Source organism: Theropithecus gelada, chromosome 12 (assembly GCF_003255815.1).
Source record: "Theropithecus gelada isolate Dixy chromosome 12, Tgel_1.0, whole genome shotgun sequence".
Classification (NCBI taxonomy): domain Eukaryota; kingdom Metazoa; phylum Chordata; class Mammalia; order Primates; family Cercopithecidae; genus Theropithecus; species Theropithecus gelada.
Window position 1 is genome coordinate 56,333,133 of NC_037680.1, and position 18,574 is coordinate 56,351,706.

The 18,574-nt window shown below is 37.6% G+C and overlaps 1 protein-coding gene and 1 non-coding gene across 2 annotated transcripts in view; both read right to left on the reverse strand.

The window, feature by feature from the left end:
* Positions 1 to 311: 311 nt before the first annotated feature.
* LOC112636810 lies at positions 312 to 449 on the reverse strand. Its single transcript, XR_003122284.1, has one exon. It is a non-coding gene; the product is annotated as a small nucleolar RNA SNORA43 (small nucleolar RNA).
* A 10,648-nt stretch (positions 450 to 11,097) lies between these two features.
* CWC22 (CWC22 spliceosome associated protein homolog) overlaps positions 11,098 to 18,574 on the reverse strand; it is a 63,278-nt gene continuing 55,801 nt past the window's right edge. The window contains exons 18-20 of the mRNA XM_025405248.1: positions 17,360 to 17,461; positions 17,046 to 17,266; positions 11,098 to 11,938 (exon numbers count right to left, since the gene is read on the reverse strand). Of these exons, the coding sequence (XP_025261033.1) occupies positions 11,355 to 11,938; positions 17,046 to 17,266; positions 17,360 to 17,461 (907 nt within the window). The 3' untranslated portion in view covers positions 11,098 to 11,354. The remainder of the gene's footprint in view (positions 11,939 to 17,045; positions 17,267 to 17,359; positions 17,462 to 18,574) is intronic.

The following is an 18,574-nucleotide window of genomic DNA, read 5'->3' on the forward strand; positions in this document are numbered from 1 at the left end:
CTGGGCCAACATGGTAAAACCCCGTATCTACAAGAAAGACAAAAATTAGCCAGGTGTGATGGCCGATGCCTGTAATCTCAGCTACTCAGGAGGCTGAGGAAGGAGAAGTGCTTGAATCCAGGAGGTGGAGGTTGCAGTGAGCCGAGATCGCGCCACTGCACACCTTCCTCGGCGACAGAGTGAGACTCTGTCTCAAAAAAACAAAAAAAGAAAAAAAAAAAAGGAAAAAAAGAATTATTGAATCATAGGAAACATGTATGTTCAAATTTAGTTGATACTATGCAACAGTTTTCTTCTTCTTCTTTTCTAAGAAATGTCAGGCTATAAACCATTCTTAGTGCTCACTGGTTTGTGAACACTGAGCATAGAGATAGCCACTTTTTCTTTGCTCCAATAGTATAGGCACAGCAGAGCAACTGCGTTTATGGGGCTGGCAAGTCCAGGAGAGCATCTGCAGGGCAGTGCAATGATTTTCTTTAACACACTTTCATGCATACATTTTATCTTCATTTGGTGTTCTAGGTTTTAAGCTAATGCATTTTTGCCTTCTACTTTCTCCTGGTTTACCATAAAATGCTTAAATTTGGACTTCAATTGGGTAAATAGTAGTTCTCCCTGCATTTAAAATTTCATAAAACCTCAATAATCCAAAGTGTATCAAATCATCCTGCCTAGGATTCAAGGAAAATAACTTAACTGTTCCCCATTCATTTATCAAATGTTTATTGAACACCTACAAGCGATTTTTTAAAAATTAAACCTGGGGATATAAAGAAATGTAAAATTCAACTTCCAATCTCCAAGAAGTATCTACAGTAGTTGATGACTCTTTCATCAGTAGCTGTCTGCCCCTTTCTCGTGCCTTCCTGTCCTCCTGTCATTTCCACAATAGTTGCCCGCAGCATAAGTAAGCAATGCTTAGCAGGCTGGCAGCTGTGAATGGGATTATTTGTGCTACTGTAGGCAGCATCTTTCATACACCACAAACAATTTCCTCTTCTCTCCTTTACCTCTTTGGATAACTATCCATGAATTTAGTCTTTTCCTTTTCTGGACAAAAAATTATATTAAGAAGAGTAAAATTGTTCTAGAGACTTGAGGAATGGGGGTAATACTTTTTCACATTATTTCCTGTATTTTAAGAGCCTGTATGTATTTGTGTGTAATGGGATTTTCAGACTACATTTGTATTGTGTAAGAAGATTGAAAATGTTCACAATGTTCTTGCTATTCAGTATTTCATATTGTAAAATGATCTCCAGAATACATTGGTTGTTAAGGTAATGTGCTCAAGTATCTTTGTGGCTTAAAGGAGGTATTACAACTCCCAAAATAGCTACGGTTAGTCCTTCTCACTGGTAATATAAAACCAATTTTTGTTTGTGAATTGAATTGTTGCACTTGTGCAGTGCATTTCAAAGCCCAGGAAGGGTGCTGTTAAAGGCCAGATTCTCCGTAATTTATAAAAATGGAGCAGTGATTTCTAGTAAAACAATTAACCTCATCTAAAAATCTCTCATTTAGATATTTCCATAAAGTATTAGGAGACACCAAAAGGTCCTTTATTGTATTTTTTCCATAGGCATCTTTATTGAGTCTGTACTTATTTCCATCTATAGTTAAAGAGCTGCAAGCAAAAGTATGCAAGCAAAAGTATAGTATGGTAGGAATAGCTGATTGTACCAAATGATTCAAACTATCCATCAACAGGAAAATCCTTGAATTAATACAGATACTTTTAGTGCAAGTGGTACCAATCCAAATCAAAGTAGCTTAAGTAAAAGAGGATTCATTTGCTCACGTAACTGGGAGGCTAACTTCAGCCACAACTCAATTCAGGGACTCAAACAAAATTGTTCAGATTCTGCTCCTCTCTCTGGGCCCTGCTTCCTTTTGAGCTACACTGATCCTCTCCTACTGCAGACTACCTTTTTCCATGGATCTGTGAATGGTCCAGCTGCAACAAATACCCTTCCTGCTCTGCTGTGCCCTTAGACATGGCCATGTGTTTCACGGCCACATTGAAAAACTACAAGAGAAGAACTCCTTGTGACCCAGCTTAGGTCATATGCTCCCTCCTGAACCAATTACAGTGCCCAGGGGAATGCAGTACTAGGTGTGGCCAGGCCAGGAAGTTATTTTGTTGGCTGGTTCACTAGAATCATTTCATCAGCGAGAGGAACAATCCTCAGACAAAAAGCAGCATACGTTCAGTACAGCTCTCACAGGGGCTTCACATATATTAGTCACAAAAATAGTTTTAGGGCAGGGAAGATCTATGATTAAACAAACAGGGTGCTATATGAAGAATGGAACTCACAATGACTCCTAATTCATACCAAAGATACTCATTCCAGGATTTCCTGTTACCAGGAGAGAAGCTGACTTGCAGCAGATTCAATCTCATTTGCCGAATCTTTTAGGTATCGTAATGCACGAAATTACTGATTAAACAACTAAGTAATTCACTTTAACAACCACTTGACTGTCACTGAAGTGTCTGATCAAAAATTAAGGTATTAGCTGTGTGAGGTGGTGTGTGCCTGCAGTTCTAGCTACGTGGGAAGCTGAGGCGGGGGGACCACTTGAGCCCAGGAGTTTGAGACCAGCCTGGGCAACACAGCAAAACCCTGTCTCTACAAATAAAAAGATGGTTAAAAAAAATTAAGGTTCTTGCAAGAGTGAACCCTCCAAGGTAACCTATGGACTTTGGGGATGATGTGTCAATGTAGGTTTGTCAATTGTAGCAAACGCACCCCGCTGGTGGGGGTTGTTGATAATGGGGGAGTTATGCACATGTAAGGGCAAAGGGTACCTGGGAAATCTCTGTACCTTTTGCTCAATATTGCTGTGAACCTAAAATTGCTTTAAAAAATAAAGTCTATTAAAACATTTAAAAAATACAGACATAACAAAATGAAGGTATTCGGGTATTAGATCATCTAATTATCTAATTCTCTAACATAGTATTAAAATAATTCAATAGTCACAGCTAGTTGTCCCTCAGATAAAAGTTGGTTACCACTACAGTAAGAAAACAGAACCTGTATGGGACAATCATATTAACAGGCTAATAATGATGCTTATATTTGTAGAAAACCTACATATTTCCCTAGATTATCAAAGTATTTTGACAAATAAAAACAGTTGGAACATTGTTGTATACCACTCTATTAAATGAGTTTCTCATTTAAAACAAATTTTGTCCTCACAAAAACAAGAGGGCAATAGAAGTCTACAGAGCTTTATTTGAGTAGACAATAGTGATGCTGTGTAGGAGAAGTGCCATCATTGCCATCCACTGGAGTAACTCCTAAATGTTAAGTCTATGACAATGGTAATGAACTGGGACAATCTTTCCCCCCAGGGCATAATTGGTAGCGTCTGGAGATGTACTACAGGACTGGGAGGTTTGTACTCTTGGCATCTAGTAGGTAATGCCAGGAACACTGCTGAATATCCCGTGTTGCACAGGATAGCCCTACACAACAAAATAATTAACTGGTGCAAAATGTCAACTGTGCTGAGGTTAAGAAACTCTGGCCTATAGCAAGATGCAGAGGGAAAGGCAATGTTTAAGACAAAACCCCTGCCCCCAATTAATGTATAATCTGCTTGAGGGGGTAAGATAAATGATAAGGGTATTTCCTATATTTTCTGCTAGGATGTTCATAAATTGAGGTCTTACACTTAAATCTTTAATCCATCTTGAGTTAATTTTTGTATACAGTAAAAGGTAAGGGTCTAGTTTCATTCTTCTGAATATGGCTTGCCAGTTATCCCAGCACCATTTATTGAACAAAAGAAATAATCAACAAGTAAACAGATAACTTATAGAATGGGAGAAAATATTCACAAATTATGCCTCTGACAGAGGTCTAATATCCAGAATCTATAAGGAATTTAAACAAATCAACAAGCAAAAAATAAATAACCCCATTAAAAAAATGGGCAAATGGCATAGACAGGCACTCCTCAAAAGAAGGCATTCAAGTGACCAACAAACATGAAAAAATGCTCAATATCACTAATCATCAGAGAAATGCAAATCGAAACCACAATGAGATACCATATCATACCAGTTAGACAGGCTATTATTAAAAGTAAAAAATCAACAGGTGCTGACGAGGCTGAGGAGAAAACAGAACACTTACACACAGAACAGTGTGGGAATGTAAATTACTTCAGCCATTGTGGAAAGCAGTTTGAAGATTTCTCAGAGAATATAAAACAGAGCTATCATTTGACCCAGCAATCCCATGACTGGATATATATGCCCAAAATAATGTAGATCATTATACCAAAAAGACACACACACTCCTATCATCATCACCGTGCTATTCACAACAGCAAAGATGTGGAATCAACCTAGGTGTCCATCAATGGTGGATTGGAGAAAACAAACATGGCACCCACACACCACGGAATATTACACAGCCAGAAAAAATGAAATTATGTCGTTTGTCACAACATGGATGCAACCAGTGGCCATTATCCCAAGCAGATAACATGAATAGAAACCAAATACCACATTTCTCAAATATAAGTGGGAGCTAATATGGACATAAACATTGGAACAAGAGATACCACAGACTACTAGAGAGGAGAGGGAGGGGATGGGGATGGGGGCATGAGTCGAAAAACTACCTGTTGGGTACTAGCTCATTACCTGGGTCTGACATACCCATATAACAGTCCTACATAGTATCCCTGTATCTAAAATAAAAGCTGAGGCCAGTCAGGGTGGCTCACTTTGTAATCCCAGCACTTTGGGAGGCTGAGGCGGGCAGATCATGAGGTCAGGAGTTTGAAACCAGCCTCGCCAACATGGTGAAACCCCATCTCTACTAAAAATACAAAAATTAGCCAGACATGGTATCAGACACCTGTAATCTCAGCTACTCAGGAGACTGAGGCAGGAGAACCACTTGAATCTGGGAGGCGGAGGTTGCAGTGAGCCAAGATCACACCACTGCACTCCAGCTTAGGCAACAGAGTGAGACTGTGTCTCAAAAAAAATAAAAATAAAAAATAAAAGCTGAAATTTAAAAAAAAGGATAAATGATAAAAATGATCTCAATGCACAATGCATTAAGTACTGATCACAGGGTCTTTTAACACATGGGGCTTAATGAATTGCATACTTTTATGAGAGTAGCAAGGTAGATGTGCTGAATTTTGAAAGCTTTGGATAGGCGAACAGAAAAGGATATGTCAAGTGGAAACGTACACTGGAGGCAGACATCCAGAGATTAGAAAGAACAATGTCTTTTCAGGACAGTAAATAACCAGCCCTGTCCAGCAGTGTTTGTGCAGCAAGGCAATCAGCAAAAAACGTTTTCACTTGTCAAGTGGGAGCATGTGGCTGATGCAGTCCTGGTTCTGCCATGTCTTAGCTGGGTAAACACCAGCGTGCAAGCCGTAAAATTGGGATATCTCTTACCTTACAGTTGTTCCTGTAAAAATTAGACACTGACATGTCTGTCACATCGTCTTCCTTAAAGGATGGCAGCTCCTAGAGCAAACATTAAGGAAAGACAGGTTGAACTTGAAGTTTAAAGAAACTAAAGTAACAGGGTGGAAATTTACATGTATCCTATGGGCTGAAAGAGTCATTGCTTCAACGTACAAGGCAGTGACAGGATGAAAATAATGCTTTCGATTAATCTGAATCTAGGTGGATGATACGTAAGTGGTCACTGCATTATTCTCTCAGCTTTTCTGAATGGCTAACATTTTCCAAAGTATAAGTTTTTATTTTTAAAAAAACCTGATTATTGGCCGGGCGTGGTGGCTCACGCCTGTAATCCCAGCACTTTGGGAGGCCGAGGCAGGCAGATCACGAGGTCAGGAGATCGAGACCATCCTGGCTAACACAGTGAAACCCCCATCTCTACTAAAAATACAAAAAAATTAGCCAGGCGTGGTGGCGGGTGCCTGTAGTCCCAGTTGCTGGGGAGGCTGAGGCAGGAGAATGGCGTGAACCTGGGAGGCAGAGTTGCAGTGAGCCGAGATCACGCCACTGCACTCCAGCCTGGGCAACAGAGGGAGACTCTGTCTCAAAAAAAACCAAAAAACAAAAAACAAAACAAAAAACAAACAAAAAAACTTGATTATTTTCTGCTTCCTCCTGCAATAATTTAGGCTCAACTGAGGTCTCTGTTGCTCATGGCTATATCCTCAGCAACTCAGTACATGACACACAGCAGAGATGACCAATAAACTATTGTCTAACAGTTCAAACAGAAAAGAACAAGTGAAAAGGGCCAGAACTATGGTGACAGCAGTTTGTGTGGGAAGATAGGGGTCCATGCCAATGTTTTTCCAAAGCAATTTGGTGATTTGGATATAGACTAGCAATGCAAACTCAGGTGATGGGAGATTGGTAGAACCAATTGCAGGAGGTTAGAAAATATGCAGATTTTAGGAAAAACGTATTTTACATCCCTGGATTACAGGGAGGGAGTAGGCCAATGAAGTGCAGAACTAAAACTTGACAAAAGTTTTAGATTTTAGATTGCTGAGGTTAGCAAAGTAAAAGGTTTTTCAAGAAAGATGAAGGACCTTATCTTCCCACTCTATGAGGAGCAGAAACTGAAAAATGACCTTCTTTGTGTAACAGTGCCATTCCGAAATTAAGTAATAGTTTTTGAGGGTCTAGAGTGGAGTCACAAATTAGCTGCTGTAAAGTTAGTTTGCCTGTAGATAATTTTGTTTGGACAGGTTAATTCTAGCCTGTTTAACAACTGTCAACACTTAAAAATCAGAAGCTACATAAAAATTCTGATTCTTTAATTCTTTCAAATACCAGGCAGATGGTCAACCTTGTCTTCATTTTAACAGGCGGAATGGGATGAAGCTGAGTAAATGCTGCTGCCTTTAAATGACTCCAATTCACTACCCAATTTGTCTCATTTGTGATATTCACCTGGACCCTGTAGCTATTAGAGTTTGCAATTCCTGGTCTAATGGTATTATGTCAGCTTTAATGAAAATGGTAAGAATAAAACCAGTAACAGCAATAATAGCACACTGAGCATTTAGTTGCAGGCACTGTTCTAAGTATACCACAGAGATCACCCACCATTTGAGGGAGGTGCTATAATTGTACCATTGTACAGGTAAAAAAACTAAGAGGTTCAAAGACCTGCCTAAATGTCAACAGCCGGAAAGTGGTAATGGTGAGATTAAAATTCCAGTCAGACTTAATTTGCAGTTGCCAAATAGTATTCAAATTAAATGGTACTAAGTTACTCTATATGAAACCTGAGTCCTTTCCTAAAAGCAGATACCTCCATTTCAGCCACAGGAACTTGCGCTCTTTTCTGCAGTATATACACAGACATGGAAACCTCTGTGTGACTTTGGGTTGTTATCTCATTGCCTCTTTTACCTGTGCCTAAGATGATCTGAAATGAACTCAATAGCTTAGTTTCTCACCATAAATCATGAACTTTGGGTGGCGGGAGGGGAAGGTGGGAATGGTAGAGACTTGTCTTCATTTTTATGTCTAGTAAACATAAAATGTATAGATACAATTAACCAACTTCAAGAAGCTGAAGTTTTAATTGGAGATATGCAATAGACTCAGAGGTTTTTAACGAGGTTTAATAATATGTAGGTGAGTACAAATGGAAGTTGCAGAGCATGATCAGGGCTGAGGGTACACGAGATCACAATGAGAGCCAGGAATACCATTTGGAGATGTTTCCATGAGTGTTTCAAAGTGTGTAATGTGAAAATGTCCATGTTAAGGGAACAGGTTTCCAAGACGTCACACTGGGCACGCTGTGCTCTCTCCTAAAGTATCAGTGGGTATTAAAGTTTGCTTGGCTGAGGAAACATTCCATGGAACATACACAGAACAGAATGAAAGAACTTGAAAGATCAGACAGAAAGGACATTTGACTACACTGGAAAAAGTGAGAATTGGTTTGGAAAACAAAGGCATCAGGATTCTAAAAAAAATCTATGGGGAAGATTTTAATCTGCTAATCTATGAGGTTTTTTTGCCGGGGGGGAGGTGAGGGTGGGGGATTACATATCAGTTAAGTCAAAATGAAAATGGTGTAAACAAAGCAAGTCAAGAATAAAAACTTCACTCATAACTATCATGGGTAGCCAAAACCTTTGTTTCTGATAATACATTTGAGAAATGTGAAGTAGTGGTATAAGACACAGGAAGTAGGTTGCTTTAGCTAACAGGATATGTACATCTGGGAAACAGGTACTATAATAGAAGTGATGGAAAATTACTCTGTCACACCTTGACTCCAAAACAATCAATTCATTTTGCTGTGCTACTACTTTAACACATTTTTTTTTTAAACTATAAACGGCATTACAGACGGAAAGAAGCAATCAGAATGAACCAGTTGGAGCCTGAATTTTCTTCCAAATCTTTGCTGTATGCTGTGAAAAAAGAAAACTGCTGAATGCCCACTGTGTTACAAGCTACTCTAGGGCCTTTGACTTCATTATTTCATATAATTATCACTACAACTGTGTAAGGTAGACAGAAGTATTTTAAAGATGAATCAGAAGGTCAGAAAAGTGAAATAATTTGCCTAAGTTCACACAGCTGCTAAGAGACAGAGGTGATTCTCAAATCCTTCTCTCTGGCTTTTATTCATCCTCCAGTTGTGCTTTGGAATGAAGATGATCTGAGTTAAATCCTACTACTTACCAACTTTGTGGCCTGAGCCTAATTAATTTCTCTGGACTCCAGTCTCCTCTTCTGTGATGTGGGAAGACAATACCAATTCCCCTGGGGTTGTTTTGAAAGAATTAAATTTGTTGATTTGTTCATTTATCCATTCAAATGACAGATCATGGAATGGGGAAAAATGCTGGGGCAGGGATTGGTAACTGATTATAACAAAGTCAATGGATCAGAAGGTTTGCTGAGGTGAAAGGATTTCTAGAATAGTGGTACTAAAGCAGGTGAACTGCTTGGGAAGTGGCCAAAGTATGATGCTTCAAGGAGGGATATCAGAGGTGGTATGATTTGAAAGCCAACCTAAAGGGGATGAAAGTGGGAGTAGGTAGCTAGGGATGTAGAATTAGAACTTTGGAAGCAAGGAAACTGAGAAGCGGAAAAGGAATGAGCATGCAAAGTATCTAGAATTCAGTTGATCCTTAAAATGCTAACCCTAAAAATAGTGCAAAAATACAGAAATAGCAAACACAGGCAACATGTTACTTGTTTACACCTTAAAAGGATGAAGGTGAAAAATCTTCCTGAGTGGCAGACAGTACATATGAATACATCATAGTTGACGCTGTAGAAATGCATTTTGAAGGCAGAACAGCATAGTTCCTCAATCCAGCTTCTAGTCTCCGCTTCCGATATAACTCACTTATACTAAAAATATTTCTGCTAGAGGTAGTTAGGTATTAATTGCTTGTATAAGAGTATACAAAATAGTGAGGAGAACACACACATAAGACAAAACACAAATTAAGTAGAATAGGAAATGTAAACAAAAATTTCCAGGCAATATTTGCTATCAAAAAACATCTGTATTTCAGCTGTTCCAAAAAACATCTGTATTTCAGCTGTTCCTTCTGCCTACATAGTTCTTCCCAAGTAATTCACATGTCTCAAGCCCTCACTCTGTTCAGATATCTGGGCAAGCATCACCTCATCAGAGAACTGCTCTGACTGTTCTCACCAGTCTTGCCTTTCTCTGCTTTACTTTTCTTCATAGCACTTATCACTACTGGATATATCACATATTTATTTATTTATTTTTGTCTGTTTACCATCTCCCACCCCTGAACTGTAAGTCCCAAAGAGCAGAGACTCTGTTCACTGTTTTATCTCTAGTACCTAAAACAAACCTGAGCAAACAGTAGAAGCTTAATACATATTAATAACATTTTAACAATAATCTAATAACTCTAAGGTCTTAAGCACTTAATAAAACGAATGGGTTCCCATTTTTACATGTAAAAGTCATAAACTAAGGTTAAAGTGGCGAAAACAAACTAAAATTTCTAGTCTACTGTTTTTTCCTTTTTACCAACCCTGAAGATGAGGATTCAGGTAAAAAAAATAAACTATTTCCCTTAGGGCTCATGGCCCACAATCCAATTTGCTCAGCTTGTAGTTCTGTGGAATGCACTGTCCATGATAGTCCCTTCCAATGAGACCAAATTTTAACCACCACAAAGGGAGAAAACACTAAAAGGAATGTATCCAAGCTGTCTCATTCAAATGAATGCTTTTTGTGAGTTGGTGGGGAGGAGAGAATATTTATTTACATCAATTTTATTGTCATTTATATTCAAGTTAAACAACAAAAATAGGAAACATTTTGAATAAGCATATGCCCAAAAACTAAACATTAAAATGGTGGTCCCACTATTCCTGAAACCAAACATTGGCTAAAATGAACTATATGCACCTTTAAGGTGAGCAAACACAAGAAGTCTATATTTAGCAAGGAAGGTCAAATGTTTGTCAGCAAGTCTAAGATCTTAGAGGAAATATTTATTTCAAAAATAATAACTAATGTCATATTAATTAATCGGTTAACAGTTACAATGATGGAAACCCTTAAAATTCGTATAAAAACCAGAAATTACAGTTAGGCTGCTTGCATATTTCACAACTATATGTTTGCCAGTGATCTATTAACCTAAACTAAAAATTAAATACACATTAATTCATCAACAGTGATATAACTTCAAGGCTGAGAAAAATGCACTAATCACAAAGAATTTCAATTAAATGATATCAAGGAGTCCAGAGAGAAGAAATTTCCTGCGGGAGAAGTTCTAATTATAAACTGTGTATTGGTTTAAAAACTAACATACACCTAGCTTTACCAACACTTGTGAAAAAAATTACACATTACATACTTTGTTCAAAGCCTAATATGAAAATTGTAATAAATCCTCTACTTGAAAAAAAAAGTGACCACCTGAAAAATATTCATAACATCTCATTAACAAAGCAAAAATGTTAAACTGAAAAGGTTCACCTGTTTTGGTCTTCAGTTACAAACAAAAAAGCACTGATAATTCACTATAACAGCTTCTTAAACAATTCAAAAAAATATTTTGTCAATTGAAAAAACATCACTGAATCAATGAGCATTTGATCATTTTATTCACAAAATATAAGCAAGACTTACATCCCTTTCTAGTGAATCTTTTCAAATACTTTTATGTATAGGGCCTTGAGATGTATCAATTATAAAACATGTTAAAATGAAAACATTTTTTAAATTTACAAATACAAACCAGTACTTTATACAAGAATTCTCTATAAAGTTTGTCAATCAAAGTAAAAAATAATTTGTTTCAACTGAATATAAGGCATGTCCAGTTTATGTCATTTTGTAGAATTATTTTTGTTTTGTTGGAGACTTTTCTCTTCGCCGGTCCTGATTTTTCTTTGACTCTCTGGATTGTTCAGAGTATCTGCTAGATTTTTCCCATCGTCTCTCGGCACCATTTTGGTATCTATCTTCATCACTTCTTGAGTCTGAGTGCTTTCTATTCATTTCCCTTGACTTTGATCTATCTTTTCTTCTGAAATTTTCACTGTCTTTATTTCGGTATCTATGCTTCTCATTTTCAGAAAAAGAATTTCTTCTCTCTCCTCTCTTCTTTTTGGGATCACCATGCTTATTTTCTAAATCTATATGCATTTCTTGGTCTCTGTCATTCACAACTCTATTGTAGTTATTTCGTTCAGAAGGAACATCTTTGTCTGATGTGTACTTTGTTATAGGATCTCTCCAATTTAAATCTCTTGAATTTTGATCTCTGTGTTTTTCTGACCTTTCTCTCTCAGTCCTTGTTTCCTGGTGCCTGTGTTCCTGTCTTCTTTCTTTTTGTTTCCTATCATTTGTTTGCTGGTTTCTGATCAATTTATCTACTTCTTTACTTCTGGTCTTTCCATGTCCCTTCTTTCTTACATCATTAGCTGCATGTGTAAAATAAAAGACAGTTAGCTTTTATTTCAATCTTAATTTCATAATTATAACAATCACATTTACCGATACACTGTAGGTTTATTAACTCAGATAAACTGGATGCAAAGCCAAATTGATTGAATAGAAAGTCTGATGACACAGGGTCTTACCAAATGCTTAATTTTTTTTGGGGGGGGGGGGGACGGAGTCTCGCTCTGTCGCCCAGGCTGGAGTGCAGTGGCCGGATCTCAGCTCACTGCAAGCTCCGCCTCCCGGGTTTGCGCCATTCTCCTGCCTCAGCCTCCTGAGTAGCTGGGACTACATTAGCTGGGACTACATGCGCCCGCCACCTCGCCCAGCTAGTTTTTTGTATTTTTTAGTAGAGACGGGGTTTCACCGTGTTAGCCAGGATGGTCTCGATCTCCTGACCTCGTGATCCGCCCGTCTCAGCCTCCCAAAGTGCTGGGATTACAGGCTTGAGCCACCGCGCCCGGCCTTTTTTTTTTTGAGACAGTTTTGCTCTTGTTGCCCAGGCTGGAGTGCAATGGCACAATCTCGGCTCACCACAACCTCCGCCTCCTGGGTTCAAGCGATTCTCTTGCCTCAGCCTCCCGAATAGCTAGGATTATAGGTGTCTGCCACCATGTCTGGCTAATTTTTGTATTTTTAGTAGAGACAGGGTTTCTCCACGTTGGTCAGGCTGGTCTCGAACTCCCGACCTCAGGTGATCTGCCCGCCTCCGCCTTTTAAGAATATACAACATTTCAAGCCAGGTCCAGTGGCTCATGCCTGTAATCCCAGCACATTGGGAAACAGAGTGGGTGGGGGACAGATTGCTTGAGCCCAGAAGTTGGAGACCAGCTTGGGTAACATAGTGAAACTCCTTCTCTACAAAAAATTCAAAAATTAGCCAGCTGTGGTGGCATGAGCCTGTAGTCTCAGCTACTCAGAAGCCTGAGGTGGGAGGATCAACTGAGCCTGGGAGGCAAAGGTTGCAGTAAGCCAAGAATGCACCACTGCACTCCAGCCTGGGTAACAAAGTGGGACTCTGTCAAAAAAAAAAAAAAAAGGGAAGCGGAGGGGAGGGAGGAAGGGGAATATATAGTATCTCAACATGAGTTACTAAAGTAGTGTTTTGATTTTTAGATTTAAGACAGTAAACAGAAATTTTATAGCAAATGTAAAAATTTTAGAAAGTGACTCAAATGGTACATTTCTACTTATCAAATTTAATTCAAAAACTGAAATTCCAGCCCATAGTGTGTTATTCATAGGAATATTATGTCAGATCAAAATAAAATGATCACCCAAACTAGCATTCACTTCCTAAACACAGGAGGAGTAGAACAACTGGGTTTGCTCAACAGCATGAATATGTATTTCTCAATGAAAGTCCTCTTCCTGTAAAAACAACAGTTCTCCCCTCTGGTTATCAGAGAAGTACCAACAAGAGCAGACAAGTTAAGATTTACAGTCACAGGCTTTATTAGAGCCACAAAGGCTTAATTTCTGAAGAAACTCTTCTGAAAAGACCTCGAACAATTTGATTTTGCTGATATAATCACAACTATAAATACAAAATGGTTATACTGAAATAATTTACCACTTTAAGCAATACAACAAATTTAATCAGTTTATCTGTTATTTAATTTGGGTGCATAAATCAAAGATGCTAACAAAAATTTCTGTCAAATTCATACATATGCAAGAAAGAGAAAATATGATAGAAAAGTGCCTCTTGTCACCCTAACTCTACCTAAATCTCACTGTACCAGCCTCTATTTCTTCCACTAAATGCCTATCTTTGGCACATGGTACGGTCAGTTGGTTTGCCACTAAGGACCTATTTCTCTGGTTCCTATCAAACAGCTCAGCTGAGCTGCAGCTACCCAAGCAGAAACCATCTGGCTCTGTGCTAAACCAACGTCCCCCTGATGCTACTGTACACCACTGTCAGGCTTTACTGATATTAAAACCAGTCATATAACAACAGGCAATCTCTTCTCCCTTTGCTACGTTTGCATTACGGTTTCCTAATTTTGGGGCAGTTCATACAGCTTTTATGCTATTTAATATTTTATTAATAAAACAAAGTTCTCTACTGAAATTGTATGAGAGGGCAAATTAATTTTGAATCAGCAAGCTTCCTTATTGCCGCAATTCATGCTGTGTTATCATCTGTTCTCAAAATGGATACCATGAAATAACAAATTCTGTAGAATATAAAATGGTGAATGTTAAATGAACAATGTTTGTATACTTCAACTCAAGAATAAAAGTTCCTGTAAGCAAACAATCTTTCTCTGATAATATAAAAAACAGCCCCACAATTCTGGATGTTACACAGTATGTAAAACACTGTGAAACATAACGAGCCTTGGAACAAAGGTGTAAAGACTAGCCTTTCAACTTCAGGCTACAGAAGAAAGTATTGATGCCACATTTGATGAAATACTGCAGCCAAACAAAACAAAATGAGAAATGACATGCACGTAGGATAAGCAGACAATCCCTTATTTGGACCAAGATACTGCAATGAAAGAAAGTAGAGCTGACCTTGGGTAAAACAACACAGATCTTTTCAGAAACTGTGAACCAGATCAAACTTTGAAAACATCTTTTACTACAGCATTACCACTTCCAGGTAGGATAGAGAAGACTGTGGCAAACCTGTGGACCTGCTGAAAATAACTAGAAATGCCAGATACAATTTTAAAATGTTCCATTGAAAAACGTTGAAAAGCACCCAGAAATCAAGTTGAAGGAACTCCTAATTGCCAAAGCTAAGATGATTTGAACAAAATAAATGACAGTATTGGACTTTAACCCACAGGGTAAGATAAATAGCCATGAGTCTATATTGATATACACAGTTGACTAAATAAATAAATGAGGGAAGAGGGACAATGCTTTCTTACAGAAGAAATTCAATTACTAGATGTAGAAGAAAACAGACAAATAAAAAATCACCATTAGGAAAACACCATAGTAAAAATAAGTGTTGCAGACAAGATCCAAAGATGGATGTTAAAATTGGTGAGTAAAAGCTGGAGGAAAAAGAGATTTGCATAGTATCAAGTTATCTCCCTACAAGATATTTTCACAGAGAAAAATAGTTTCCCTGATGACATCCAGTGAACACCACCTTATTCAAGTGATCAAGGTTGCCACCCAAAATAAAATTATGAACCTGTTGATAAGATGCACTAAGAACAATATATTGTTTCTAGTGTATTCTTGCCAAAAATGTCTAATCTCATTCTAATAATGAGAAGACATCAGAAGAAACTCCATACTGAGGGACAGATTACAAAATAAGTGACCAGAGGATTTCAAAAGTGTTAAGGCTATTAAGAACAAGGAAAGTCCAAGAGGAACTATCATAGAATACAGAAAACTGAGAATACAATTAAATGCAAGCAGAATCCTGAAATAAGGAAAAGGACATTAGTGGAAAAACTGGTTTTCAAATCATATCTGTAGTCTAGTCAATAATGCTGTTCCAATGTTAATTTCCTAGTTTGATAAATGAACCAGGGTTATGTAAGATGCTACCATTAGGGGAAGTTGGATGAATATGGAAATTCTCTGTACTGTTTTTGCAACTTTTCTAAGTCCAAAATTAGTTCAAAATAAAAGGTTACAGTTACAAAGTAAAAAACATAAAGGCATTAGAGAGCTAGTGGAAAAACAAGGACTAGAGGGGCCAAGATGCAGGAGGAGGCCGAAACATTGAGAAGTAAGCGATGTTCTACAGCCACTTTCTCCCTGGGAGCATCTGCTGATTCAGGGGTGCAACTGAGGGACAGAAAGACACCAGAGCTCTGGTAGCCCTGCAGGGCTAGGCAGACAAGAATGGGACTGGTTATTTGCAATACATATATGTGCAAAAGATATCATATCTAGAATACACAAAGAAAACCTATAAATCAACAGAAAAAACAACTTAATTAAAAAAAATTGGTAAAATACTTGAGCAGTCACTTGACAACAAAAATCCAAATGGCCAATAATGTATAAAAACTAATGAAGTTAAACATTTCATTAGTTGAAATGCAAATTAAAACTAAAACCACAATGCAGTACCATCACACATCCACCAGAATGGCTGAAATGAAAAAGATGGTCAATTTGAAGTACTAATGAGGATAGGAGCTACTGAAACTCTCATACATGGCCGGTGGGAGTGTAAATTGGAATAGCCACTTGGAAAACTGACAGTATTCACTAATGCTAAATATATGCACATTTTATGACACAGTGACTCCACCTATAAGTACATACTCAGTAGGAATGTGAATAAATAAATAAGGTCATCAAAAAATATGTACAAGAATACACATGGAAATATCACTTGTAAATCTAAAGTCTGTTGAGTAAAAATGATAAATATATATTGTGGTATATTCATATAGTAGAAAAATACACAGCAATATGAATGAATTAACTATAACTAAATGCAGTAATGCACCTAAATCTCACAAACATAATGGTAAAAAAAAAAAAAAAGCCACACATAAAAAAGGAGTCTATAATACATAATGCTAAAGGTAACAACAGGCAAAATTAATTTATGAAATTATAAATCAGAATAGTAGCTGCCATGAGGATGGAAGGAGTAGTAACTGGGAGAGGAAATGCAGAGAACTTCTAGGGCACTGGTATATCTTGATTTGTGTGCTAGCTCTGCAGATGTGTTCCCTCTATAAAAAGTCATATAGCATCTGAGATCCACACTGAATGTACATGTCAATTACAAACAGAAAACTTTAATATTAAAACACTAACATTTATTTAAAATAAAAACATCAGGATAGCTCCTATAAACTAGATTACAAACATTATGAATGGATGTTTCATATCAGTCATCACTCAGATAAGTATTTGCCAATGAAATACTTTCATTTCTATTATGAGGATTGCAAAAGGTAATCCCAGCATTATAAATGTTGTACTACAGACTGCAACAATGATAGATGGGACCATTTATATTAATTGTGGCTTTTAAACAACTGATCTCTAAAACAAATAAGCAATCAAATTATTTTCTTCCTTTATAAGTATCAGCAACGTATTTATTAGAAAAGAGCAAGCCGAATTACAAATGAGCTTCAATACCTGAGGCAGAGCTATGACTACTGATAGATGAAGAGTCGCTCTCTTCACTGGAAGACTCTGAACTGCTATCACTGCTGTCAGAATCAGAGTTGGATGAGTCAGACTCTGAAGAGGCGGATGCTGAAGAGGAAGAGGATGGGGAGGATTTATTTTGCTCAACATCTGGTTTCTGTGCCACGATGACTTTTGGTGTATTTTTGAGATGTTCACGCAGTTCATCCCTAATTTAAAATATAATCTGTTAGATTCTATTTCAAAGACAATTATGAGATGATTTTATAATCTGAAAATAAAATTCTGAGAACAATCCTTACGTTAAACCTCCAAGACCTATAGAAGTAAAGAAGTTGATGGCAAACCGAGTGTTTCTTGGATTATCTCGGGGTAATAATCCTTCAAAGAATGGCTGTAGAGTTCTAAAAAGGAAAAAAATAAAAGAGAACAGATTGCTTAAAGATAAAAAGGCAAAATCCTTAGTCATTTTTCAGATTTTTGACATATTAAATTACTAAATGAAATACAACCAAGTAACTAGTTGATGTCACCTATTAGGTTAGGCTACGTGTTATCTAAATGAAATGAGTAGGGTCAAGTAATAATGTACCAAACTTGATTTCTATCATTATACAATGTAGGAGGTTTTTAAAAAAACCTTTTTTACACACACAAAGAAAAATATATACACGTATGAATATATAGTATACATATACACACATATGTATATAAAGTATATGTACAAAAAATGTTAAAAACCTCCTCTGTTGTATGTACACATACATACACATATGTAGAACTGTGCAAAGTACTGGGGGAGAGGTGAAAGTAGTCAACAAAAGGGAGAAATCAAGGATGAAGACCATGTAATTACAATATCTATGGACTGAGACAACAGATATTTGTTAGACAACAGTGTCTACTAACAAAACAAGGTGGTTTTGGACATTTGGTTTTCAGCAATGCACTGAATAACTACTCAGTGGAGTCAGAAAAAACTTTCTCATAGAAAAAGGTAAAATATAAAAAGAATGATTAAGAGCTTGCCAGATAGATCAAGAAGACACGGAAATGCCAACAGTAGAAACCGAGGTAAGCAAGCATGAAAGAGCCAGATGTGTTTCACAAACTTGGCAATGTTGGTGTGGCTGGAGTACAGCTTGCTGGAGAGAGAGAAGATGAACCTGGTCAAGTAGACAGGGACCAAATAAGTAAGTATATGAAGCCAAGAGAAGTGGATGAAATAGTCCAGAGACAGTGTGTGGAACTCAGGAACACTGAAGAGGCAGGCTGAAGAGGAGACTGAGAGAGGAAGTGAGAAGAAAGTGTGGAGCCACAGTAAGCAGGTGGTCAACTGCGTAAGTGAGGCAGAGAAGTAAAGAGGCATGCAGCCTGAGAAAGACAACTGAATATGGCAGGTGGTCACTGAGAAATCTGAAAAGATGATTTCAGTAGTGTCAATGGAGTAGAAGTTAATCTAAGTGGCAGTCTGAACAAATAGGAAATAAGAAAGGTGAGAGAGGATTACATAATAG